The 24,842-nt window shown below is 60.2% G+C and overlaps 3 protein-coding genes across 7 annotated transcripts; all 3 read left to right on the top strand.

Annotated features, from left to right (window-relative positions):
- The first annotated feature begins 574 nt into the window (after positions 1-574).
- HCFC1 (host cell factor C1) lies at positions 575-14,607 on the top strand. Of its 5 annotated transcripts, none has more exons than XM_049767461.1 (26): positions 575-2,065; positions 3,742-3,890; positions 3,972-4,132; positions 4,254-4,462; positions 4,741-4,825; positions 5,021-5,127; positions 5,723-5,902; positions 5,990-6,349; positions 6,432-6,592; positions 6,828-7,025; positions 7,130-7,354; positions 7,453-7,557; positions 7,660-7,879; positions 7,963-8,108; positions 8,196-8,334; positions 8,427-8,647; positions 8,745-10,155; positions 10,236-10,396; positions 10,687-11,263; positions 11,348-11,659; positions 11,744-11,862; positions 11,945-12,082; positions 12,172-12,357; positions 12,585-12,885; positions 12,965-13,028; positions 13,187-14,607. In XM_049767461.1, the coding sequence occupies exons 1-26, from the start codon at positions 1,873-1,875 to the stop codon at positions 13,224-13,226; spliced, it is 6,168 nt and encodes a 2,055-aa protein (XP_049623418.1). In that variant the 5' UTR covers positions 575-1,872; the 3' UTR covers positions 13,227-14,607. The 5 variants fall into 5 exon arrangements, with proteins under 5 accessions (XP_049623418.1, XP_049623421.1, XP_049623420.1 ...); XM_049767464.1 differs by having other exon boundaries at positions 576-2,065; positions 10,819-11,263; positions 11,351-11,659; XM_049767463.1 differs by having other exon boundaries at positions 576-2,065; positions 10,819-11,263.
- Positions 14,608-15,654: 1,047 nt separating this feature from the next.
- RENBP (renin binding protein) lies at positions 15,655-19,951 on the top strand. The gene is made up of 10 exons (XM_049767550.1): positions 15,655-15,946; positions 16,014-16,089; positions 16,166-16,241; positions 16,410-16,582; positions 16,827-17,051; positions 17,170-17,251; positions 17,379-17,554; positions 17,655-17,786; positions 19,605-19,692; positions 19,789-19,951. Exons 1-10 carry the CDS (start codon positions 15,675-15,677, stop codon positions 19,932-19,934), a joined length of 1,446 nt encoding a protein of 481 aa, XP_049623507.1. The 5' UTR covers positions 15,655-15,674; the 3' UTR covers positions 19,935-19,951.
- Positions 19,952-20,152: 201 nt separating this feature from the next.
- Positions 20,153-23,463, top strand: NAA10 (N-alpha-acetyltransferase 10, NatA catalytic subunit). The gene is made up of 8 exons (XM_049767529.1): positions 20,153-20,316; positions 20,525-20,623; positions 20,705-20,763; positions 21,432-21,477; positions 21,560-21,675; positions 21,834-21,878; positions 22,899-22,983; positions 23,159-23,463. Exons 1-8 carry the CDS (start codon positions 20,296-20,298, stop codon positions 23,363-23,365), a joined length of 678 nt encoding a protein of 225 aa, XP_049623486.1. The 5' UTR covers positions 20,153-20,295; the 3' UTR covers positions 23,366-23,463.
- The last annotated feature ends 1,379 nt before the right edge of the window (positions 23,464-24,842 follow it).

Below are 24,842 nucleotides of genomic sequence, written 5' to 3'. Positions count from 1 at the left end.
GAGTGCGCCTGCGCGGGAGGCGTGGCTTAGAGCTCTGGGAAGCAGGCGGAGCGAGGTGACGCGAGGCGACGCGGGCTGCTTTGCTGCCGCGCCCGCCCGGCCGACTCTGGCACCACTAGCCTCTGCTGTCCTCAACGCTGATGCGAGGCGCAGCGGGACCGGGCGCGGGGCGGCCCCGGGCCCCCGAGCGCGGAGGTCGCCAGCTTAGCCCGGTTTGCCGGGAGTTGGCGGGGCGGGGCCACCAGCCTGGGAGCCTGTTCGCTCCTCCCCCAGCGCCGCGCGCCTCCTCGCGTCTGCAGCCGCCTTCAGCCCGCCCCCCGCTGCTCGCTGGCGGCGTTCGTCCGCCTCTCGTGCTGCCCGGGCGCGCGGAGCCGGCCCAAGGAGGACCGGCAGTCTCAGTTAGTATCCCGGGCCCCACTGTCTGCCAGAATCCATGCAAAAGTGCCGACCCTTCCGCGCTGCGAGCCTCTCATTCCAGTCCGGGGGCGGGGCCAAAGTCGTGGGAGCCATTCCATCCGGGCATTTCCCCAGACGCCTCTGTCGCCGCCGCCGCCATATTTGTTTTGTGCTGAAAGTTGCTGTTGACGCCCGTAGACGGCCGGGCGAGGGAAAGTGGCAAGATGGCGGCTCCCACGGCGGAGGCGTGGAGGCTCGCCGCCTCGGAGAGCCTCGGGGCTAGTCGCTCGGGTGCTTGGCCTGATCGCGGCTGGAGCCTCAGCTGAGAATCCCTCGGTACCGGTTCCCATTCGTGAGGGCGTCCCCCCCTCCTCCCCACAGGGAAACTTCAACAGGCCCTTGTTGGAGGGGGCGGGAATAGTGCGAGGGCGGGAGAGAACAGTGACGTCTACACACCCCGCCCCCTCGCCCTACCGTCGCCATGTTTAGTTGTTACTTCTTTACACAAGATGGCGGCTCCCAGGGAGGAGGCATGAGCGCCCTGCCGTTACAGCTCCTTCTGCCGTACAGTCGCCACTTCGGGGCGTAACTCTGGCACTTGGGGTCTGTTCCTGTGGGACGGAGTTATCAGTAAGGAAGTGAGGATCGGACGCTGTCTCGCCTTGGGTCTGTGGTGGATGAACTGACCCAAGAGGAAGAGAATAGGGGGGACGGAGGAGCTAGTCTCAAGATGGCGGCTCCCTGAGCGGTAGAGGCGGACTGAGGGGAGCGGTTCGACAGCTCAGAAGCCGTACGGCGCTGGCTCCACCGCCGACCCACTCCCTCGAGAGCCGAAGCTCTTTCCACGAGTGACCGGCGCGCCCACTTTCTCCCGCGTGTGGAGCTTGTTTCGGGAGCGGCGGAGTGCTGGGCGGGGAAGCGACACGGTCCCAAGATGGCGGCTCCCACAATTGTGGTTTGAGCGCCGGCGGGGCTGAAGTCGAGCACTGCGCTGGTGGCTTCTCTCCACCCGCCCCGGAAGCCGGCCAGAGCCGGAGACTCGCAGCAGGGGGGCGGTGTGTGAGTTGTGTGGGAACCGGGCCGGGACTCCGCCATTTCCGGCGGGGGAGGGCTACGACTGAGGAAGGGAGGAGAGACAGGCGGCTCAAGATGGCGGCTCCCACAGCCGCTCGCCCCGGCGCGTGAGCGGGAGCGTACGAGCGGGAAGTCAGAACGTCGGCACAGTACCGTACGTGTCTGCTGGCGCCTCGGCCCTCGGCGTTGTGAGCCGGCTCGACGGGACCAGGCGGAGCGAAGAGCGGGGGAAGAGCTGAAGAGGAGGAGGGCGGTTAAGATGGCGGCCTCCATGGGCCGGTCCGCCGCGGTGTGAGGAAGCGCTTCTGTGGGAGAGCTGCCTCAGAGCCGAGGGGGTGTGTGAGAGACTAGGGGGCTCTGGTCTCGCCTCAGGACTCATTCCCGCCGCGCCTCCGAAGAGCCATGGCTTCGGCCGTGTCGCCCGCCAACTCGCCTGCGGTGCTGCTGCAGCCGCGCTGGAAGCGAGTGGTGGGCTGGTCGGGCCCCGTGCCCCGGCCCCGCCACGGCCACCGCGCCGTGGCCATCAAGGAGCTCATCGTGGTGTTCGGCGGCGGCAACGAGGGCATCGTGGACGAGTTGCACGTGTACAACACGGGTGAGTGCAGGTCCCCGGGGCACCCCCCGCCTCTGCCCGGCCTCGCTGCCCCCGCCCCGCGGGACACCTGTTGCCGCGATGGGGTCTGCGCGGCCGAGCGAACCCCTGATCCTCCTGGCTCTCCAAAACCCCCAGGGGCGCCTGCCGCGCTCACCTGTCACGCCAGCTCGAGTCCGCGCGCTGCTGGGGCGCTATGCGCCGTTAGGTCCCGGGGCGGGAAACGCGCCTAAGAGCCGAGGTGCCCTGTCGGGGTGCCGCTACCCGCGTACCGACCCCCGTGCCACCCCCGGCTTTTGGAGTGTATGTGAACACGGGCGGGGGTGTGTCCGGTTCTCTGGGTTGCGGGCACTTTCTTTCCAGGGGCAAAGCCGATTACCCCCAGAGAGCTGAGCCAAGGTGCAGGACATGGATCAGGGCACACTGGCCAGGCCCCTGCCCACGGCCCCCGGTTGCGCGGGTCAGGCTAGCCCGCTCGGCCAGGTGCCTTGCGCTTCCCGGGGGACTCGCCGGCCCCCCAAATCCCCTGCCACCCAGGAAGTGGCCGGCGGAAGCTTCAGCCGCCGGGGTGGTGACGCACTCGAGGTTGACAGGACAGCAGCAACCGCAGGCCGAATGAGGGGGGCCAGAGCGAACTAAGTAAGGGCTGGGATCTCCGTCTGGGGGAGCGCGGGAATGGCCCGGCATGGCCCCCCTCTGGCGGAGCACCAGAGAACAGGGCGTCTCCAGCCCTCCTTGCTTTCAGCTGCAACTTGGCTGACACCCCGCGGCCGTCGGGCAGCTAGGGGGGGCCCCCATCTGCGGGGGATTCGCCTCTGCATTTCCTGGGCTGTTTGTGCTCAGACAGGCAAGCAGGCAGGCTGGCTGCAGGGGCCTCCTCTAGTCAGTGACACGACTAACAGGCCCTCAAGTTGTAACCAGCCCATAGAGACCCCCACAGTGGGAGAGGGCAGAGAACTGGTGTTTGTAGGGAGATTGCTGTCCTAGCATATGGACTTTCCTAGTGCCCCCATCCACAGGGCCTCCCACAAAGGCCCTCCCCGACTTGCTCCCCATCTGCTTGTGTGAATGATCGAAACGCACTTAGGTGAACGGGCCCAAATGGCGCTGGCTGGGATTTGAGTTCCTCGGAAGAGTAGAGTGTTTTCAAGGGGACCCTTCAAAAGCACAGGGCATTGCTAAGAGATGGTCCCTAGGTCCAGGCATTGGCCTTGCCTGTGACTGGCCCTCACTCAGTCCCTGGTACACAAAGCCCTCTGACATCACCAGTAGAAACCTTGCATCACAGAGCTGGGAGCAGGCCCTAAGCAGTGTTGAGTGTGCCCCCCCCCATAAAAATAGGAATGTGGCTATGTTATATGTATTTTTAAGGGGACATATCTACTTCCTCAGAGCAGCAGGCATGGGGACACTGGGCCCTGCCAGGGGAGGAGGTACAAGTAGCTGATTGGGGTACCTCCCATTTCTGCCCTGTAAGCTTCTGCTCAATGTTCTGGAATAAGGGGGAGCAGTCTGGAGGGTGACTACCGTTCCCGCTGCTTTCCTAGCATGATGGGGAGGCACTGGCCAGGCTGTTCCCAGGTGGGGGCTAGGGTCAGAGCTCGGATGGAGGGGCTGGTTGTGCCACAGGCTGGCTGCTAGAGAGCCTGGGGTGTGACTTACCTCCCTTTGGTCCCCAGCAACCAACCAGTGGTTTATCCCAGCTGTGCGAGGGGACATCCCCCCAGGGTGTGCAGCCTATGGCTTCGTATGTGATGGCACACGCCTGCTGGTGTTTGGTGGTATGGTGGAATACGGCAAATACAGCAACGACCTCTATGAACTACAGGCAAGTACCCGGCCAGTGCCCACTGAGCACACCCCTACCCTTCTCCCGTTTCCCACTTAAATTCCAGCCTCACCTTTGCAGGCCAGTCGCTGGGAGTGGAAGAGACTCAAAGCCAAGACACCCAAGAACGGCCCCCCTCCATGTCCTCGACTTGGACACAGCTTCTCTCTCGTGGGCAACAAATGCTACCTGTTTGGGGGTCTGGCCAACGACAGTGAGGACCCCAAGAACAACATTCCAAGGTGAGTTTGGGAGAGCCATGGAAGGCCTCCATACTTCCTCATCTGGCCCTATTTTCTGGGTGTTTGTTGAGGATTTCCGTGGGGGGTTGCAGAGTGAGCCATTGTACCTCTCTCCCTCCAGATATCTGAATGACTTGTACATCCTGGAATTGCGCCCGGGTTCTGGAGTAGTCGCCTGGGACATACCCATCACCTATGGGGTCCTGCCTCCACCCCGAGAGTCGCACACTGCTGTGGTCTACACTGAGAAGGACAACAAGAAGTCCAAGCTGGTTATTTATGGGGGGATGAGTGGCTGCAGACTCGGGGACCTCTGGACCCTGGATATTGGTAAGGAGGGTGAGACCCTGCTGGCTGGCCAAGGCTTTTCCTGAGTCAGGTCACTAGGGTGCTCAGGCGGGAAGGAGCAGTGCTTGCTATCCATGTGGACAGATGAGGACGGTGGTACCTAGGGGCCACCAGGCTGGTAAGCAGGTGCCCCATTGGAGTGTCTGGAGAGCATTTCACCAGAAGGCTGAAGGGATGCTGGGGTACCACTAGGATAGTGCCCAGGGCTGGGATGGGGGTGGCCAGATCCATGTGCCCATCTCTCATCCCTCTCTCTACAGAGACACTGACATGGAACAAGCCCAGTCTTAGTGGAGTAGCGCCACTCCCTCGGAGCTTGCACTCAGCCACGACCATCGGAAACAAGTGAGTAGTGGCATCCTGGCCCTTGGAGATGGGCTGTGTAGCTAGGGTCTATGCCACTGAGGCAATATGGTTGGTATCAAGAGGGCTCAACTGATGGCCACAGGCCCTCAGTGTGCTTGAAGTCAGGCTGGAAGTGGTGGCCTACAGTGGCACCTCCTCCACTAGCCTCTTCTGCTCTTCCCTCCCTCGACCCAGAATGTACGTCTTTGGTGGCTGGGTTCCTCTCGTCATGGATGACGTCAAGGTGGCCACACATGAGAAGGAGTGGAAGTGCACCAACACATTGGCTTGTCTCAACCTGGGTATGGCCTCCTTGGCCCTGAGCGCTGTGGCTTTCCAGGGAGCTCAGCTGCCTCAAAGGCCTGTGTCTCTCCAAGCTGGGAGGGTCAAGGGGCCATGCGAATGCAACCTGCATAAAGCCTGGCCCCAAGAGGGCCTTCCTCAAGATGTCCTGATAACTGCTGTGTGCGGAAGGGGGGGACTTGACTAAATGCTTGTTGGGAAGTCTGGCCGGCCGGCCCCTCAACTCTTATCTCTGGGAGCACTTCGCACCCTACCCCAGGGACAAGGAACATCTCCTTGGCACTGGTATCACAGGCATCTCCCTGTACAGACGCTGCTCCGTGAGTATCCTTGCACCACTTACCCTGATGCAAGGGGAATCACAGGGCAGATTCCGGTGGCAGGTGCTGGCTAGGCCCATAGTTCCCCACCCACCATCATGCAGAGCTATCTGCTGTGGTTGGGGGCGGGGGTCGCGGGTGTGGTGGCCTGTGCTGGCTGGGCCCAGGCAATTTTGTTTCACCGCTCATCCAGAGGTTGCAAGTTTGAGCTTCCATCCTCATAGAGGGATGGGGGACCTGCATGGTAGGCTAACAGCCCTTCTCTCCGCCCCAGATTCCATGGCCTGGGAGACCATCCTCATGGACACGCTGGAGGACAACATTCCCCGAGCCCGAGCTGGCCACTGTGCTGTCGCCATCAACACCCGCCTGTACATTTGGAGCGGGCGCGACGGCTACCGCAAGGCCTGGAACAACCAGGTGTGCTGTAAGGACCTCTGGTATCTGGAAACAGGTGAGTTGCCCTGTAGCCCTCCAGTGGGGTAGAGAGAGTCCCCATGAGGCGAACCCACCCTGGCCTCACCCCCATGCTCTCTTCCAGAAAAGCCACCACCCCCTGCGCGGGTGCAGCTGGTACGAGCCAACACCAACTCCTTGGAGGTGAGCTGGGGGGCGGTGGCCACTGCCGACAGCTACCTTCTGCAGCTCCAGAAATACGACATTCCTGCCACGGCTGCTACGGCCACCTCCCCCACACCCAACCCCGTCCCTTCGGTACCTGCCAACCCCCCCAAGAGCCCGGCCCCAGCTGCTGCTGCTCCTGCCGTGCAGCCCCTGACCCAGGTGGGCATCACACTCCTGCCTCAGGCAGCTGCTGCGCCCACCACCACCACCACCATCCAGGTCTTGCCGACAGTGCCTGGCAGCTCCATTTCTGTGCCTGCCACAGCCCGAAACCAAGGTGAGCTGGGGGGTTCGGACCTGCCCTCCCCTGCTGGAGGGTGCTAGGCTGGGTTCTGCTCACCCTTGGCCCCTCTCACCAGGTGTCCCTGCTGTTCTCAAAGTGACTGGGCCACAGGCCACTGCAGGCACCCCGTTGGTCACCATGAGACCCGCCAGTCAAGCGGGCAAGGCTCCCGTCACCATGACCTCTCTGCCTGCGGGCGTGCGCATGGTCGTCCCTGCCCAGAGTGCCCAGGGGACGGTGAGGAGAGCCCCTGGGGCGGGCGGCCCCATTCTCGCGCTCCCCCAGAGGGCGGGAAGCTCATTCAGCCGCAACTCCCTAGGCCGCCCTGTTCCTGCCACTTCTCGGTTCTGCGTCTTAATGACCCAGAGCTTTCAGCACAGTGCTGGCGGCAGGCAGAAGCTACTTTTGGCTGGGGTGTTGGCAGGAAGCTCTGGGACTGGCTGTGGTGTTTACCCTTGCCATGCCTGCCTAGGTGATTGGCAGCAACCCACAGATGAGTGGTATGGCTGCCCTGGCAGCTGCCGCTGCGGCCACTCAGAAGATCCCTCCTTCCTCGGCACCCACTGTGCTGAGTGTACCAGCGGGCACCACGATTGTTAAGACAGTGGCTGTGACCCCTGGCACCACCACCCTACCTGCCACAGTGAAGGTGGCTTCCTCGCCCGTCATGGTGAGCAGTGCCATGGGGGTGGCACTATTGCTGGCCAGGTAGTGGGGCAGCTTTGCTGGCTCCAGACCACTGGAGCTGAGTGCCCGGGAACTCTTACCATCCAGGTGAGCAACCCGGCCACACGCATGCTGAAGACCGCTGCTGCTCAGGTGGGCACCTCTGTCTCCTCGGCTGCCAACACATCCACACGGCCCATCATCACAGTGCACAAGTCTGGAACGGTGACTGTGGCCCAGCAGGCCCAGGTGGTGACCACGGTGGTAGGTGGGGTCACCAAGACCATCACTCTGGTGAAGAGTCCCATCTCTGTCCCTGGAGGCAGTGCTCTGGTGAGTGGGCAGTGCATGTACACCTGGTGGAGCTGCCGGCTGGGGCCTGTGCTCACTGTGGTCCACCCACATCACATGGTCCACAATTGGGTTTGCAGATCTCTAATCTGGGCAAGGTGATGTCGGTTGTCCAGACCAAGCCTGTCCAGACGTCTGCAGTCACAGGCCAGGCATCCACGGGCCCTGTGACCCAGATCATCCAGGTGAGCCGTGCTGGACTAGAGCATGGACTGAGGGCACCCTGCGAGCTGCTTGAATGCGGAAGGGCCCTGGTTCACTGGCACCCGCCTGTTTGCCCCTAACAGACCAAAGGGCCACTGCCTGCTGGAACCATCCTGAAGCTAGTGACCTCAGCCGATGGCAAGCCGACCACTATCATTACTACGACTCAGGCCAGTGGCGCCGGGACTAAACCCACCATCTTGGGCATCAGCAGCGTGACCCCCAGTACCACCAAACCTGGCACAACCACCATCATCAAGACCATCCCCATGTCAGCCATCATCACACAGGCTGGCGCCACAGGTAGGGGCTCAAGCTCTGGAGGGTGGAGGTGAATGGGACTGAAGGGAGCCCTTGGGCTGAGACCCAGACGCTGCCCATCCCAGCAGGTGTGAGCAGCACTCCTGGCATCAAGTCCCCCATCACCATCATTACCACCAAGGTCATGACTTCAGGCACTGGAACTCCAGCTAAAATCATCACTGCTGTCCCCAAGATAGCCACTGGCCATGGGCAGCAAGGTGTTACCCAGGTGAGGCCCGGGACACTAGTGGCGCTGCCCCGCATTCCCTGCCTAAGGTCCATGCTAACCTGGCGCTACTGTCTTCCCATGTTCTAGGTGGTACTAAAGGGGGCCCCTGGCCAGCCAGGCACCTTCCTGCGCACGGTGCCCATGGGAGGCGTTCGCCTAGTTACCCCCGTGACTGTCTCTGCTGTCAAGCCAGCTGTTACCACACTAGTCGTGAAGGGCACTACAGGTGTGTGGCTGCCACTGTTCAGGTCTGCCCCTTCTAGGGCATGTGGGAGCTCTAAAGCTGCTGGCTTCATTGTATTCCTCCTCTGCCTCCAGGTGTCACTACTCTGGGCACAGTGACAGGCACTGTTTCCACCAGCCTGGCCGGAGCTGGGGGCCACAGCACCAGTGCCTCCCTGGCCACGCCCATCACCACCCTGGGCACCATTGCCACCCTCTCAAGCCAGGTGATCAACCCCACAGCCATCACTGTGTCGGCTGCGCAGACTACGCTTACAGCGGCTGGTGCCCTCACTACCCCCACCATTACCATGCAGGTAGGGGCCAGACTGCCCGGCATAGCTGCCCTTCTCCCCAGCCTTGGGAGGGAATTGGCAGCGCAGAGCACTCACCAGCTTGCCCTGCTATCCGCAGCCTGTGGCCCAGCCTACCCAGGTTACTCTGATCACGGCCCCCAGTGGTGTGGAGGCCCAGCCTGTGCATGACCTCCCAGTGTCAATCCTGGCCTCACCTACCACTGAGCAGCCCACAGCCACTGTAACCATCGCCGACTCGGGCCAGGGAGACGTGCAGCCCGGCACTGTGACACTGGTGTGCTCCAACCCGCCATGTGAGACCCATGAGACTGGTACCACCAACACGGCCACCACCACGGTTGTGGCCAATCTTGGGGGGCACCCTCCGGTCCCCCAGGTGCAGTTTGTCTGTGAGCGGCAGGAAGCAGCTTCTCTGGTGACCTCAGCAGTGGCCCAGCAGAATGGCAGTGTGGTGCGTATGTGCTCCAACCCGCCATGCGAGACGCACGAGACAGGTACCACCAACACGGCCACCACAGCCACCTCCAACATGGTGGGCCAGCTCGGCTGCTCCAACCCACCATGCGAGACGCACGAGACGGGCACCACCAATACGGCCACCACTGCCACCTCCAACATGGCAGGCCAGCTCGGCTGCTCCAACCCACCATGCGAGACACACGAGACAGGCACCACCAACACAGCCACCAATGCTGTGGCCAGCATGGGTGTTGGGCGCCTGCCCTGCACGACCGCATCTGCCCCCACCATAGTGAGGGTCAGCCTGGCTGCTGGCATGCCGAAAGGGGCCCAGGCTGCTGCCTCGTGCCAAACTCGCCAGACCAGCTCCACAAGCACCACCATGACTGTCATGGTTCCTGGCGCTGCACTGCTGGGAGGCCAGCGGCCCTGTGGCCCTGTAGCCGGCCTAAGCCAGTTGGTGTCAGTGGGGCACCCAGCTGAGGTCCCTCACAACCCTTCTGCCTCCAGCCTGGGTGCCGGGGACCCCACCGGGACTGTCACAGCTCTGGAGGCACTGTTGGGACCCGTGACACAAGTGTGCTCCAACCCGCCATGCGAGACCCATGAGACAGGCACCACCAACACTGCCACTACCTCAAACGCAGGTGGTGCCCAGCGGGTCTGCTCCAACCCACCGTGTGAGACACACGAGACGGGCACCACTCATACACCCACCACTGCCACCTCCAGTGGCAGCGCAGGGCAGCCCGAGGGTGGTCAGCCACCCCCGGCCAATCGGCCATGCGAGACACACCAGACCACCTCCACTGGCACCACGATGTCAGTCAGCATGGGGGCCCTGCTGCCCGATGCTGGGCCATCACACAGGACCCTGGACCCGGGTGCCGAGGCAGCAGCTTCTGCTTCCCTGGCCCCACCAGCAGCCACAGCACTGCTGGCTTCCTTCCCCACACAGCGGGTCTGCTCCAATCCACCATGTGAGACCCACGAGACTGGTACCACGCACACAGCCACCACTGTCACCTCCAACATGAGCTCCAGTCAAGGTGAGGGAAGGGAAACAAGCTGTGCTCTTGGTGCCCCACCACAGGCCGGGTGGGCACATCATGCCGCTGTGTCCCCACAGATCCGCCACCAGCAGCCAGTGACCAGGGAGAGGTGGAGAGCACCCAGAGTGATATGGCGAGTGTCACTAGCTCCAGTGTCGTCACCACCACTGTGTCAGCGCTGACTAGGGCTGTGACCACTGTGACCCAGTCCACACCTGTCCCGGGCCCCTCCGTGCCGGTAAGAGCCTGCCTGGGAGCGGCCGGTGCAGTTCCAGAGTCGGCCACCAGGTGACACTCTTGCACCAAGCTGGGGGCACTGCTTCCTGGAGGGCTCTGGGATTTGTTTCCATAGTGCTGTAGCCCGCCTGGCCAGCTGCTTCCTGTAGCACCTGAGTGACACTGTAGGGAAGCTGCACTACTCCGTATCCATCCACCTTTTCCCTCAGGGATTTGGCCAGGCCTGTAGGGCAAGCTCCCTAATCCTGGCCTTCCTCCCCTCGCCTCTGACGGGCTTTTCTCCCTTTCTAGAAGATCTCATCAGTGACTGAGACTGTCCCAGGGGCTCTGGCCCCCGAAGTCCCCATCCCGGCCACGATAACAGTGACCATAGCCAACACCGAAACTTCTGACATGCCCTTCTCTGCTGTTGACATCCTGCAGCCCCCCGAGGAGCTCCAGGCCTCCCCAGGGCCACGCCCGCAGCTACCACCACGGCAACTCCTGCAGTCTGCCCCTGCGGCCCTGATGGCTGAGCCTGCCGAGGTCCTGGCTGCCGCCCCACCGCCCGAGCTCCAGGGTGCTGTGGACCTCAGCAGCACAGCAGACCCACCATCAGGCCAGGAGCCAGCCAGCTCGGCCGTTGTGGCCACTGTGGTGGTCCAGCCGCCTGCCCCCACCCAGTCTGAAGTGGAGCAGTTGGCACTGCCCCAGGAGCTGATGGCCGAGGCCCAGGGGGGCACCACCACTCTCATGGTCACGGGGCTCACCCCCGAGGAGCTGGCGGTGACTGCAGCAGCCGAAGCCGCTGCCCAGGCTGCTGCCACAGAGGAGGCCCAGGCACTGGCCATCCAGGCTGTGCTCCAGGCTGCTCAGCAGGCTGTTATGGGTAGGTGCTGGGCCAGGATGGGAGCTGGGGTGGGGTGCAGGCATGGGGTGCCTCTTTGAGGACTCTGCCTTCCCCCCCTTGGAGCAGGCACCGGAGAGCCCATGGACACATCAGACGCGGCGGCGGCTGTGACACAGGCTGAGCTGGGGCACCTGGCAGGCGAGGGCCAGGAGGGCCCGGCCACCACCATCCCTATCGTGCTCACACAGCAAGAGCTAGCGGCCCTGGTGCAGCAGCAGCAGCTGCAGGAGGCACAGGCACAGCACCACCTCCCCACTGAGGCCCTGGCCCCAGCTGACAGCCTCAATGACCCAGCAATTGAGAGCAACTGCCTGAACGAGTTGGCTGGGGCAGTGCCCAGCACAGTGGCCCTGCTGCCACCCACAGCCACCGAGAGTAAGATAGCTTTGGACCAAGCCCACTATCTACCCTGGGGCCTCCTGCCTGCCTGCCCACCCATTGACACCTCTTTTTCCTCAGGTTTGGCCCCGTCAAACACCTTCGTGGCCCCACAGCCAGTGGTGGTGGCGAGTCCTGCCAAGTTGCAGGCGGCCGCCACCCTCACTGAAGTGGCCAATGGCATTGAGTCCTTGGGCGTGGTAAGTTGTTGGGCCTGAGATTGGGAAGGAGGGGTGACTCTGGGTCCCAAGCACTTAGGGCCTCCCTGTCTCCCGTCTCCAGAAGCAGGACTTGCCAGCACCCCCCAGCAAAGCCCCCGTGAAGAAAGAGAACCAGTGGTTTGATGTTGGGGTCATCAAGGGCACCAACGTCATGGTGACGCATTACTTCCTGCCCCCTGATGACGCAGCCACATGTGACGTGAGTGTCACTGGGAGCTCGAGGTAGGGTGTTCCCATGTGGTGCCCCTTCCATAGCATAGTCCCTCTTGCCATTCTGCTCTCCGTCAGGATGACTCGGGTGCAGTCCCTGACTACAGTCAGCTAAAGAAACAGGAGCTCCAGCCGGGCACAGCCTACAAGTTCCGCGTGGCAGGGATCAATGCCTGTGGCCGGGGGCCCTTCAGCGAGATCTCAGCCTTTAAGACGTGTCTGCCTGGTTTCCCAGGGGCCCCGTGTGCCATTAAAATCAGCAAAGTGAGTGTGGTGGCCACAAAGGCTCTCGACACACCTCCATGTCCTTGTTCTGCTTGCTGTTGTGGGTCTTTTTTAGCTTCCTGGGCTGACTGCCCTGTCACTTTTATTTCCGGGTTATATGGGGCATCCTTCCAAAGGGGAACAGATGGAAGCCTTGATGGAGAAGGGGGGGCAGGGACTGGTGTACCTGCATTCCCTCTGGAGCCTGACCTGCCCATGGTTCCCAGAGCCCTGATGGTGCGCACCTCACCTGGGAGCCACCGTCTGTGACGTCTGGCAAAATCATCGAGTACTCGGTGTACCTGGCCATCCAGAGCTCACAGGCTGGTGGGGAGGCAAAGAGCTCCACCCCTGCACAGCTGGCCTTCATGCGGGTATACTGCGGACCCAGCCCCTCGTGCCTCGTGCAGTCCTCCAGCCTGTCCAATGCGCATATTGACTACACCACCAAGCCGGCCATCATCTTCCGCATTGCCGCCCGTAACGAGAAGGGCTATGGCCCCGCCACCCAAGTCAGGTGGCTGCAAGGTAGGCTGGGCTGCTGTGGGAGCGACAGGCTGGGCCTGGGACCCGGGCCTGCCCCTTACACAGCCTCCTTGTCCCACAGAAACAAATAAGGACAGCTCTGGCAGCAAGCCAGCCAGCAAGCGGCCCATGGCCTCCCAAGAAATGTGAGCAGGCTCCTTTGGGCATGGGCGGCGGGGATGAGATTGATTGGCCTCCTCCATGTGGGTGCCCCCCCAGACTGTTGCTTCACCAACGGGGCCTGGAACTCCTCCCCCAGGAGGGTAGCTGCCAGTGGCCTGACCCATTGCTTCCTCCCTTTTAGGAAATCTGCTCCAAAGAAATCCAAGGCCGACGGGCAGTGAGAGGCCGCGCCGGCACTAGCCCTTCCTCCAGCCCCCTCTGCTTCAGGACACCCCGCCAGGCCCCCCCGGCTCCTGGCCTCCACCCCTTTTGGCCCTTTGCGCTGTTTGAGATGCCTGTACAGAAAGCACAGTTTTGGGGGGCTGCACCACTGCTGCCAAGAGGAGCCATGCCAGGCATTCCTGGTGCAGCTCAGCGGGCAGGACAGATGGGGTTGGAGGGCCCATGAAGGAACACAATGAGCCTTGGGGGGATCAGCAGCTAGGGGCCAACAAGCTGGGGTCCAGGTGTCCCCCTAACTTTTATCCCACCTCCACTCAAGAGCCTTGGCGGCTCCTACCCCCACACAGGGCGACCATCAATTCCTCTTGGACTCTGTTCCTGTGGCATTTGCAGCTTACCCCATCCCAGCTCTGCCCACGCTCCCATGGCCGCGCCCCTATTTTCTTAGAGGCCTTTGTACTCTTCCCTTCTCCCCTGTTCCCCATTTTCCATAAGACAAGCAAGCGCCCGGAGCAGCTCCCAGCCCCTATACCCCCTTGCCCCCCCAAGCAGTGTTCCATGGCCTCCGCAGTCCTGGGTTGCGGCCAGGGAGCACCTGACAACTGCTGCATCGTTGGGAGTTTTCAGTTGGAGCTGACCAGTTCACCTTCTCATTGTAATTTTAGCCTTAGTGTGTGGGGTTTGGTCCCTTTTTTTTGTTGTTAGCCGTGTACAGAATGTGTAGCTTCTTTTCCTTTTGGCTTTTGTTTTTGCCTTTTGCCCTTGGCTAAGCCTTGGCAGGGATCTTTATAAAGTCGGAATAGTTGGGGGCAGCCAGGCCAAGAAGTGGGGGGCTGAACCTCAGCCCTCCTAGGATGATGTAAGAGGGCTTTGGAGAGGAGTGTGGACAGTTGGAGGGGAAGCCACCCCCTTCTGGAGGCCCAATACTCCACTCTGACCTGGAGGGATGGATGAGTAGACATGCTGTCTCCTGGGCCAGAGTTGGCAGTACCATGCCACGTGAGACTTGGGGTGCCACTTGGACTGGCCAGTGGCTTTGTGCCCTGCACCCACACTTGAGGCACTCGGCAGGATTGAGAAGGTGCACCCCCAATCCATAACCCCCCATCTCTGGAGAGCAGTATGGTGGGGGATCCCTGGCCAGCGGCCTCTGGCCCCTGGTTGGTTGTATATTTCGCCATGGAAATGTCACGTTTAGTCACCTTGGAGCCCAGTTGCCTGGTCCCGTTGTCCCCACCTGTCCTCCTGCGACCCTGGGTCTCTGTGAGAACAGTGCCCCCTCATCTATTGTAGAGAACTCCCGTGACACAATATCAGCATAGTGCGATGTCGTTTTGTGCTATTTTGAACAATTAAAAGACTTTTTGGAAATAACCCTCAGCTCTCACTTGCCAGTGTTTCTGGAGGGGTGTTCTTGGATGGGGCGGAGCTATTTCCAGAGAATTGGGCTGTCGCATGTTGGATTACTGAATCCTACCCTACTCAGTACTCAACACCCCTGTATTTGCTAATACCTCAGGCAGCTGGCATTAGCCATGACCTGCAGTAGGGCGTCCAGTTTTCCAGTCTTGGGCTCCTGCAGCCCACCCCCACCACCCCTGTGTGAGGCTTATCCTTGGGGGCAGGATAAGATCTGGCTGGAGGGGTGCACCCTTGTTCCCCAGTGGCCTAGGGTCAATTTCCAGGCTCAGAGGGAGGGTCAGCTTGCACAAAGCCTTACTGAGGGAGGACCCTGAACCCCTAAAGTACATTTGAATCCCAAGTCACTGAAGCACCCTTGTCCCTTGGACTATGCCTCCATGTTGGCCAGGAAAAGTGGACAGTGTTGGACAGTCCAATTAGCTTCTTGGCACCTCATCACTGCTTTCAAGACGATTGAGGGCTCCAGGCCTGGTCTGGTTGTCCCTTCTGGTCTGATTGATTCCTATCACGGTTTCTTGGGGTGGGGTGGGTGTCGCAAGAGGGCACAAGTCATCCCAGGCAGTCCTGGCAGCTCACCTCCCACCAGGAGGATCAAACTGCACCCTGGGACTCTGCAGAACCCCTGCTGTGGGAGGGGTGAGGATAAGCCCCTCCCAGTCCCTGCAGAAACACCCATTGGCAGGGCCCTAGCAGGCCCCTCCCAGTCCCTGCAGAAACACCCATTGGCAGGGCCCTAGCAGGCCCCTCCCAGACTGCAGAACCCCTGAGGGGTAGGTGGGGTGCTGATAAGCCCCTCCTAGGACCTGCTGAACTGCCCCCATGGTGGGTGGGGTGTGGATAAACCCCTCTTAGACTGCAGAGTCCCTGGGGGGTTAGGTGGGGGCGTTCATAAACTCCTCCCCCATAACCCCCCCACCCCCGCAGAACCCCCAGAGCAGTGGGTGGGACACAGCTGGTCAGCTGAGTGACAGTCACGGGACTGAGACTAGCTTTGGTCTGCTTCCTAGAGGAGAAGGAAGGGAGTGATGAGCTGGGGCCCCACTTGTAGCAGGCCCGTGGAGGGTTCCGTGGTGTGGGCTGTTAACATGGAGGGGGCTGGAGGACACGGAGTGGAGGGGGGCGTCCTGAAAACTGGGTCCCCGGGCCTGGGGAAAACAGGAGAGCCCCTGGGGGAGACCGAGGCCCTGACAGTGGAGCAGGAGAGGGAGATGGTACTGGCTTGGAAGGAGCGCATAGCACAAGAGCTGGACCGTGTGATGACCTTCTGGACCGAGCACTCGCACGACAAGGAACACGGGTGAGAGCACATAATGAGGGGTGGAGATAAGATGGTCCCCCTTCCAGGCTGACACTGCTGTCCATAGGGGCTTCTTCACGTGCCTGGGTCAAGATGGGCAAGTGTACGATGATGTCAAGTATGTGTGGCTGCAGGCCCGTCAGGTAGGGGAGGTGCTCAGGCCTGGGCTGAGGTGTGGGGGAGCCAGGCATACCGTAGCTTCAGTTGGTCTGTCCTCAGGTGTGGATGTACTGTCGCCTGTACCGCACTCTGCCGCGCTTCCGCCGCCCCCAGCTCCTGGAAGCAGCCAAAGCAGGTGGGGATGCTACTTCTTTTTTATATTTTATTTTTATTTCTCTCTCCCCTCCCCTCCCCCCCTCCCCTTCCCTTCCCTTCTCTCATGGGGATGCTACTTCTTGAGAGATGCGAAAAGGGGCAGGTGTGCCTAGGGGGACAGTGAGTCAGGCCACGTTCCCACCTCCAGGGGGCGAATTTCTGCTGAGGTTCGCAAGGGTAGAGCCCCCTGGAAGGAAGTGTGCGTTCGCTCTCACCCGAGCCGGCCAGCCTGTCAAGGTGCAGAGAACCATCTTCAGTGAGAGCTTCTATGCCATGGCCATGAATGAGCTGTGGCGGGTTACTGAGGAGCCGCGCTATCAGGTGTGACCCCTGGCCGCACCCCTTTTCTTCCTAGCTTCTGCACCTCCACCTCTGTCCTCCCGTTGGGCTTCAGACCCTCCCCACAATGCAAACATGGGCCCCCACTTTTTCTGCAGAGCCTCACTGGGGCCCAGGACGGGTTGCTTGGGAGGCCCCCCGCAGGTAAAAGGACAAAGTGCCCCTTCAAGGAGCCCAGCCGCAGTCTAGGCTGCCCCACCCTTCCTCACTCTCCCCTACCCTGCAGAGCGAAGCGGTGGCAATGATGGAGCAGATTGTGCACTGGGTGCTGGAGGACCCATCGGGGTTGGGTCGGCCCCAGATGGCGGGAGCCCCTGCCTCGGAGCCTCTGGCAGTGCCCATGATATTGCTCGGGCTGGTGCTGCAGCTCGGGGAGGCTGATGAGGAGCTGGCAGGCCGGTACTCCGAGCTGGGTGACTGGTGCGCCCGCAGAATCCTGCAACATGTCCAGGTGAGGGCAGGAAGTGGGTACTGAGCCCTCACCCCGCCTGTGGGGCCAAGGACAGTAGGGGTGTACCTCAGCTCGGTGGGCTTCCCTGTGTCACTTATCCTCGGGGTTCTGGCTGCAGAGGGATGGGCAGGTTGTGCTGGAGACCGTGTCAGAGGATGGCCAGGAGCTCCCAGGCTGCCTGGGGAGACATCAGAACCCAGGTAAGGGTCAGGCATGGGGACAAGTGTCTGGGAGCCACCCTGTGCTTCACCAATGCCAGGCTGGGCTGAGTGGCCCCAGGTTTGGCACAGGGGGTGGGAGTGGTCCTACCTCACCCAGCATCTCTAGGCCACGCACTGGAAGCTGGCTGGTTCCTGCTGGAGTTTGCTCGAAGGAAAGGTGACACTGAACTGCGAGCTCGTGCCATCACCCAGTTCCTGTGGCTACCATTCCGGAACGGCTGGGATGCTGAGCACAGTGGCCTCTTCTACTTCCAGGATGCCGATGGCCTCTGCCCAACTCAGGTGTGCCTGGTGCCAGGTGGGAGCTATGTGTTGGGAGCATCAAATCGGGACATGTATCCTGTCCCAAGGGCCCAGACACATGCTGTGCCTGTGCTTGCAGCTCGAGTGGGCCATGAAGCTGTGGTGGCCACACAGTGAAGCCATGGTGGCCTTCCTCATGGGCTACGCTGACAGTGGCGATCCCGCCTTGCTGCGCTGCTTCTGTCAGGTGGCTGAGTACACATTCCAACGGGTAAGTGTTGGGTGCAACCTTAAAACTGAAACTCATTCCACAGGTGCATCCAGGGGCCTGGGTGAGACCCAGCTTCTACTTTCAGGATCGACAGTGGCAACAGTGTTGCCACTATGAGACACACTAGGTGTTTATAAGATACTTGGCCAACCCTGATTCCATCACCAGTATCCCATAGGGTCCCCTGAGCACCACCAGGAGTGATTCCAGAAGGAAGAGCCAGGAGGAACTCCTGAGCTTTGGTGGGTGTGGCCCCAAAACAACAAAATCAGAGTCCTCCTCAGCTTCATCTGTGTACACTCCAATATCCAAACATAGGACTCACAAGCCTCATAGAGATGAGCAACATTTCCTGAAGCAAAATTTCAGGAGCATATTTTTCATTTTTGGGGGTCAGGGGCACATAGGGTCTGGGCTCTGCTCAGGACCAGGAAGTACCAGATTTCTAAGTCTCTCCCTTGAGTCCATTTCTTTGAGATGTGGGTAGCATTAAAGAATTCCCAGAGTTGGAGCCGGAGTGATAGCACAGCAAGGAGGGTGTTTGCCTTGCACGTGGTTGGCCCAGGTTCATCCCTGAGCCTGAGGTCCCCTGAGCCTGCTAGGAGTCATTTCTGAGTGCAGAGCCTGGAGTAACCCCTGAGTACCCCTGGATGTGATTCAAAAAATCCTAAAAAGAAGTCTTGAAAGTCAGCACCATCAGGTGAGTCAGATACACTGACCATCACAGCAACATAGGAAGCAGATTCAAGCACTCCCTCCCAAAAACAACAACAACAGGAAAACCATCCAATTCTTTGGGTTTTGTTTTGGGGCTACTCCCAGCAATGATCAGGGGTTATTCCTAGCTCTGCACTCAGGGATTATTCCTGGCAGTGCTTGGGGGACCATTTGGGATGCTGGAGATTGTATCCTAGTTGGCCACGTGCAGAGCGAGTGCTCTCTCAACTTGTACTATTGCTCCCGGCCAACAGTCAAATTCTTTATTGTGCTGTGTCAGCTCAAGGAGTGGAAATCAAGTAAGGCCATAAGAGAAGTTACTATAAAGAGAATAGTCAACAAGATACTCTGAACCCTACGGAGAAGAGCACACAACACAGAAGTTGAACTTTGAGGGCCGGAGAGATAGAACAGTGGTAGGGCATTTGCCTTGCACGTAGCTGACCAGGACGGACCCGGGTTCAACTCCCAGTATATCATATGGTCCCCTGAGCCTGCCAGGAACAATTTCTGCGCAGAGTCAGGAGTAACCTCTGAGTGTCACTGGGTGTGGCCCAAAATTCCAAAAACAAAGAAACAAAAAATTAAGAAGTTGAACTTTGGAGGGTTTATTTTTTTCTGATTTTTTTGTTGTTGTTCTGGTGCTGCTCCGTGGTCCCTGGATCCTGCACACAATGTGGGCCCTGTAGAACCAGTGACTGCAAGCAGCTGACCTTAATCTCCAGTATCCCATATGGTTCCAGTGCACCACCTGGAGTAATTCCTGAGGCCAGAGCCCTTGAGGAACCCCCCAAGCGTTATTGAGTATGGTCTAAACACCAAACAAACAAAACCCAAGGGCAATACTTGTTTTTCCAAACTGGTGGTACCCGGCACTCCGGATTTTACAGATACACAAGTTGCTAACATCAACATATCCCCCTAAAGAACTTGCAATTTCCCCCTGGAGAAAGATGTGAGTCACTGCTCTTGCTTCTGCTGTCCAAGGGGCTCCAGAGGGCTGGGCCAGGAAGATTCCTGGCCCTTGGGGTGTGGAACAGCACAGCAGGACTAGAGAAGAGGCCGCATCCCGAGGCTGCCACAGTCCCCTTGTGATTTCAGTTTCGCGATCCCAAGTACGGGGAGTGGTTTGGCTACTTGACCCAGGAGGGAAAGGTTGCCCTCACCATCAAGGGGGGTCCTTTTAAAGGTGAGTGAGAGGGGTGCACAAAGGGGTGCCTTTGGGTTTCGCAGGACCTCGCCTCGTAGCGGTCCTTCAAACCGAGGCCCGGTCCCACCTCCGCAGGCTGTTTCCACGTACCAAGGTGCCTGGCTATGTGCGAGAAACTACTGGGCGCCCTGCTGAGCCGCCTCAGCCCGGCCTCTGCCCCTGCCCCTACTCAGAGCGCGGGGGCCTCCCCCACTATCCCCACCCGCGGAGCCACGGAATAAAGCCAAGTCTGCCTCCACTGCCTTGTGCACTTGTCTGTAGTTTCGGGAGGTTTCCAGCAGGTTGCAGCCCTGCGAGTCTCTGGGGCCTGGACCCGACGCCCGGCCCCAAGCTACCCAGATGGCCACTCCGCCCGCGGGCTGGGTCTACCGCCTCCATTGGCCAGTGGGGTGGGAAGGCGGGCCGAGTAGCCGCTCATTTCCGGCCGGTGAAGGTTCCGCTGTGCACCGCCTCTTCCGCCTTCATCCTCCGGGAACCAGTACCGCGCTCTCGGTACAGTCCTAGCCTCCTGGCATCGCATCGGATCGCGGCAAGTTCGCGACAAGCTCGCACCCGCTGGGCCCCGCGAGCCTCAGTGCCGCGATGAACATCCGTAACGCCAGGGTGAGGGCTCGAGGCTGCCCCGCCGCGTGCGTGCGGGCCGGACCGCGTGCGCATGCCCCAGGACGTGATGTCGGGGTGCCTCCCGGGGTGTGCGGGAACCTCCCCCTCACTTTCCTGGCAATGCAAAGCTAGAGCCTCCAGCGGTCCCTGCCCGGATGCGGGATTTCACCCCTGCCGTGGCTGACTGCCCCCACTGATTGCTCCGCAGCCAGAAGACCTGATGAACATGCAGCATTGTAACCTGCTGTGTCTCCCCGAGAACTACCAGATGAAGTACTACTTCTACCATGGCCTCTCCTGGCCGCAGGTGGGAAGAAGCTTCCTGGGGCTGGGATGTGGGGGAATGGGGCCAGGCCGTGGGGTGCTCTGACGATTTCTGCGTCCTCAGCTCTCCTACATCGCTGAGGATGAGAATGGCAAGATAGTGGGCTACGTGCTGGCCAAAATGTGAGTCATCAAAACTCTGGGTGTTGGTATTTCGGGGCGGGGGGAACCAGGTAATGAAGGGGGCGCAAGCCTGGACCTCCCTCATGGGAGGTTTGTGCTCAGTGTCTTTGTGCCACTGGTCCAGGCCTTGGAGTTCACAGGCTGCCTTCTGACCTTTTGAGTTCCTTGGTGGCCTGGGCGCCTGGAGTCCAGTGCTTGGCTCAGTTAGAGGGAGACAAAAGGGAGTGATGCCAGCTGAGGCCTCTGCACCACCTGCTCTGGTGCTACATCAGGGCCAGTTTGAAGTGGCAATGAGGAAGCGAGTGTGTGTGTGTGTGTGTGTGTGTGTGTGTGTGTGTGTCCAAAGGGTCCAGGTGTGTGTATGTGTCCCAAGGGTCCTGTGGCACCACATCGTGAGCCCTCTCCCTGGCCCTCTGGACACTGGTTCTGTCACTGAGCTGTGTTCTCTGGACACTGTCAACTAGGCTTTTTTCTTCTGGTTTTTGGGCCATTCCCAGCGGTGCTTAGGGCTTACTCCTGGCTGTACTCACACTTGGCAGGATTTGGGGGACCTTATGGGGTGCTGGGAAAGGGACCGGTGCTGGCTATGTGCAAGGCAAGTGCCCTAAATGCTGTGCATGGGCTTTGGAAGCATGCAGTGTATGCAGTTCTCTTTTGTCTGATTCTAGGGAAGAGGACCCAGATGACGTGCCACATGGACACATCACTTCCCTGGTATGCAGCGTCCACCCTGACTCCATTGGTGCTGCGCTGCTGCAGCCCTTTATGCCACCTCTTGCCCGCTCTGTCCCCGTAGGCAGTGAAGAGATCTCACCGGCGCCTTGGCCTGGCACAGAAGCTGATGGACCAGGCCTCCCGGGCCATGATAGAGAACTTCAATGCCAAATACGTGTCTCTGCATGTTAGGAAGAGGTGGAGGCTGGTCTGAGGGAGAACTACTGCCCGGATGGGAGTCCTGGGGTGCCTTGTCTTGGGAAAAGTTCTGGGAAGTGGGCTTAGTAGAGAGGTGGACCTTGGAGGGGGAAGACAGGCCCAGTCTGTGGGCTCAGCGATGCCTTATTTTTCTGCAGCAATCGAGCCGCCCTGCATCTCTATTCAAACACCCTCAACTTTCAGTAAGTACTTCTAGACACTTCTAATGGAGAGTGGCTAAGTCTGAGACTCAGAAGTGCTGTCTTAGAGTGCGGAAGGGCTCCCAGCTTTCTTTTTTTTTTTTTTTTTGAGGGGGGGTTTTGGGCCACACCTGGCAGTGCTCAGGGGTTCCTCCTGGCTGTCTGCTCAGAAATAGCTCCTGCTATATGGCACAGGGGACCATATGGGACACCGGGATTCGAACCAACCACCTTTGGTCCTGAATCGGCTGCTTGCAAGGCAAATGCCGCTGTGCTATCTCTCCGGGCCCATGGGCTCCCAGCTTTCTATAAAGGTTCTGGAGGGGGGCCAGGCGGTGGCGCTAGAGGTAAGGTGCCTGCCTTGCCTGCACTAGCCTAGGATGGACCGCGGTTCGATCCCCCGGTGTCCCATATGGTCCCCCAAGCCAGGAGTGACTTCTGAGCGCATAGCCAGGAGTGACTTCTGAGCGTCACCGGGTGTGGACCAAAAACCAAAAAAAAAAGGTTCTGGAGGAGAGATGAGGCCCAAACATGAGCAGAAGCATGGTAGCAGTACTAGTGAGCAGAAGCATGGTAGCAGAACTAGAGTGTCCACTTGGGTGCCCTGGGAAGAGGGAGGTTGTGCTGACCAGACTGAGCAAATGTTTGGCCCAATTCTGGTTCATCCCCGGCTCTGTACACTCTGACCATAATGAAGCCCTGAGCACCATTGCATGTGGCCCCAAAATGAAGTGCCCTGAAGCAGGGCTGGTGCTCTGCAGGCACAGCACCCCGTGGGCACTTGAGAGGCAATGATGGGGATATGGCAATGGACAGTGTCTCAGACCCAGACACATGTACCTCTGATAGCTGGGTCCAGTGCTCTTTTTTGTGGCCAGAGCAGGGCTGGGAGGAAGGTGCAACTGTGTTCAGAAGCTTCTAGATTTGTCAGGTAGCTTGGGGGACGGGGATGGCGAGTACCACTGCTGGCTGGGGCACAGAGAGCTGACCAGTCTCCCAGAGGGTCCCTTCGCCTGCCCTCAGGATCAGTGAGGTGGAGCCCAAATACTACGCTGACGGGGAAGATGCCTACGCCATGAAGCGGGACCTCACCCAGATGGCCGAGGAGGTGAGTGAGGAGAGGCCCAGTGGGCAGTGCTCAGTGGTACAGAGGGCTGTGTAGCTCAGGCTCCCTCTGCAGTTTGGCAGCTGCTGTCAGGAGGGCCCAGACACCCTCTTTTGGTGGGGCTGCGCAGTTGGGTTCAGGGTGACTTCTCAAGCTCACCTGCCCCATCTCCCTGCAGCTTCGGCGACACCTGGAGCTGAAGGAGAAAGGCCGGCACGTGGTGCTAGGCTCCATCGAGAACAAGGTGGACAGCAAAGCCATGTCACCACCAGGCCTCTCAGCGGAGGACAGCGGGGGTGACAGCAAAGACCTCAGCGAGGTCAGTGAGACCACAGAGAGCACGGACGTCAAGGACAGCTCTGAAGCCTCTGACTTGGCCTCCTAGAGCTGCCCACCTAGTCCCCCCACCTAGTCCCCTCCGTTCCTGCCCCTCCCTATCCTCACCCAAGGAGCTCCCACAATAAACTTCTTCAGTGGTGGGAATTGGTGTATACAAGTGAGCACAAGGCCCCACTCCCAGAACCCTGGCCTCTTCCTGTCCTCTGGCTCCATGCACCCAGCCAAATCCAAGCTGAAAGTGAGATTTCCCAGTCTGCCATCTGCGTCTGGCTGTGGAGGGAGCTAGAGTGGCAGGCTGGGAGGCTTGGGGATGGTCTGAGATGGGCCCTCCCAGCCGCAGGGATCCACGCTCTATGCTCACCCACCCTAGTGCCTGTGCAGCTATCGTTTGTTTTTCTGGGCCACAACTGACTGGGTTCAGACAGGATTCATGGGACCAAACAGTCGAGGCTGGAAGGCAAGGCCAGCTCCTGCCCTGGCCTCTCTCCCTCTGGGTCTGCACTCAGCCTTCATTTGCAAAAAATCAAGAGGCTTTCACCTGTACAGGATGAGCTTGACTGGTGCCACAGCCCAGGCAGCTCCTGAGTTTCCTATTTGATTTGATTGTTTTTGTTTTTAGAGCCACATGGGGCAGTGCTCAGTTCTGGAGCTGTGGGGATGAACAGGGCGCCCTGCACACAAAACCTGTCAGCCACATGTGATTCCCCTTCCCACCCTGGTGTGTTCTTACCTCCACATTTGTTTCCCCTCTATTTGTCCCCACATCTGTTCTCCCCTGCCCTTGTTCCAGTTGAGCCAGTAATGATCGCTGTTAACACCAACCCAGTGTTTACGTTTCCCTTTCCCTGCTGACAAATACAAACTGGCCTCTGGCTCTGTGCCGCCGGCAGCCGCGCAGCTTCTCCTGGGCACCCCAGCTTTGAGGGGCTCCACTACCTTGCTCAGGTTCCAGCCTGGGCTGAGCTTCCTCTCTGCGGCGGGAGCCGAAACGGGGGAGTGGGGCGGAAGCGGCAAGGCGCGCCTGCGCATTCCTGTTTCTTCGTCAGCGACACTTCCTGTATTTTGACTGGCTCAGACTGCCAGAGGTGGAACCAAGAGAATTGCTCCGCCCCCTACGCATAGCGTCAGCCTCTTCAATGTTCGCAGCCCTGGCGGACTTCGTTCCCAGGCTCGGATTGTTCGGAGTGATGTGAGAGAGTGAGCGTGCGCAGTGACTTGGCCGCGCCCCAGCGCCTGTAGGAAGGAACTGGCGGCGGCTTTGGCGGCGCGCGCTACTCCTAGCCCGCCCTCTCTTCTACGTGCTCGGTCCCTGGAGGACCTGTTGACACTTGCGTACCCCTCTCCGTCCCCTGCGGTTGGGTTTCCTGGGCGGAGGTGGCAGCTGCGGCGGCTGGGCGGGGGCGAGGGGAAGCCGCAGCCCCGACAATTCCTTTGGGTCCAGCGCTTCCTCCACCTCTGCGACGACTGCTTTTAGGAGCGCCCTCTCGGGGAAGCCGAGCCCTCTGCAGGGCGAGGCGTGGGCT

Source organism: Suncus etruscus, chromosome X, assembly GCF_024139225.1.
Source record: "Suncus etruscus isolate mSunEtr1 chromosome X, mSunEtr1.pri.cur, whole genome shotgun sequence".
NCBI classification, from domain to species: Eukaryota; Metazoa; Chordata; class Mammalia; order Eulipotyphla; family Soricidae; genus Suncus; species Suncus etruscus.
The sequence above is the reverse complement of the archived record's forward strand: the minus strand, read 5'-3'. Positions and strand labels throughout refer to the sequence as shown.

Bases quoted from the DNA above. Each gene is read 5' to 3' on its own strand.
- HCFC1 (XM_049767461.1), top strand. From the start codon at position 1,873: ATGGCTTCGGCCGTGTCGCCCGCCAACTCGCCTGCGGTGCTGCTGCAG. The intron at 5,903-5,989 runs GTGAGTTGCCCT...GCTCTCTTCCAG, and splicing joins CCTCTGGTATCTGGAAACAG to AAAAGCCACCACCCCCTGCG. The intron at 7,880-7,962 runs GTAGGGGCTCAA...TGCCCATCCCAG, and splicing joins CACACAGGCTGGCGCCACAG to CAGGTGTGAGCAGCACTCCT.
- RENBP (XM_049767550.1), top strand. From the start codon at position 15,675: ATGAGCTGGGGCCCCACTTGTAGCAGGCCCGTGGAGGGTTCCGTGGTG. The intron at 16,583-16,826 runs GTGTGACCCCTG...CCTACCCTGCAG, and splicing joins CTGAGGAGCCGCGCTATCAG to AGCGAAGCGGTGGCAATGAT. The intron at 17,052-17,169 runs GTGAGGGCAGGA...TTCTGGCTGCAG, and splicing joins GAATCCTGCAACATGTCCAG to AGGGATGGGCAGGTTGTGCT.
- NAA10 (XM_049767529.1), top strand. From the start codon at position 20,296: ATGAACATCCGTAACGCCAGG. The intron at 21,478-21,559 runs GTATGCAGCGTC...CTGTCCCCGTAG, and splicing joins ATGGACACATCACTTCCCTG to GCAGTGAAGAGATCTCACCG. The intron at 22,984-23,158 runs GTGAGTGAGGAG...ATCTCCCTGCAG, and splicing joins TCACCCAGATGGCCGAGGAG to CTTCGGCGACACCTGGAGCT.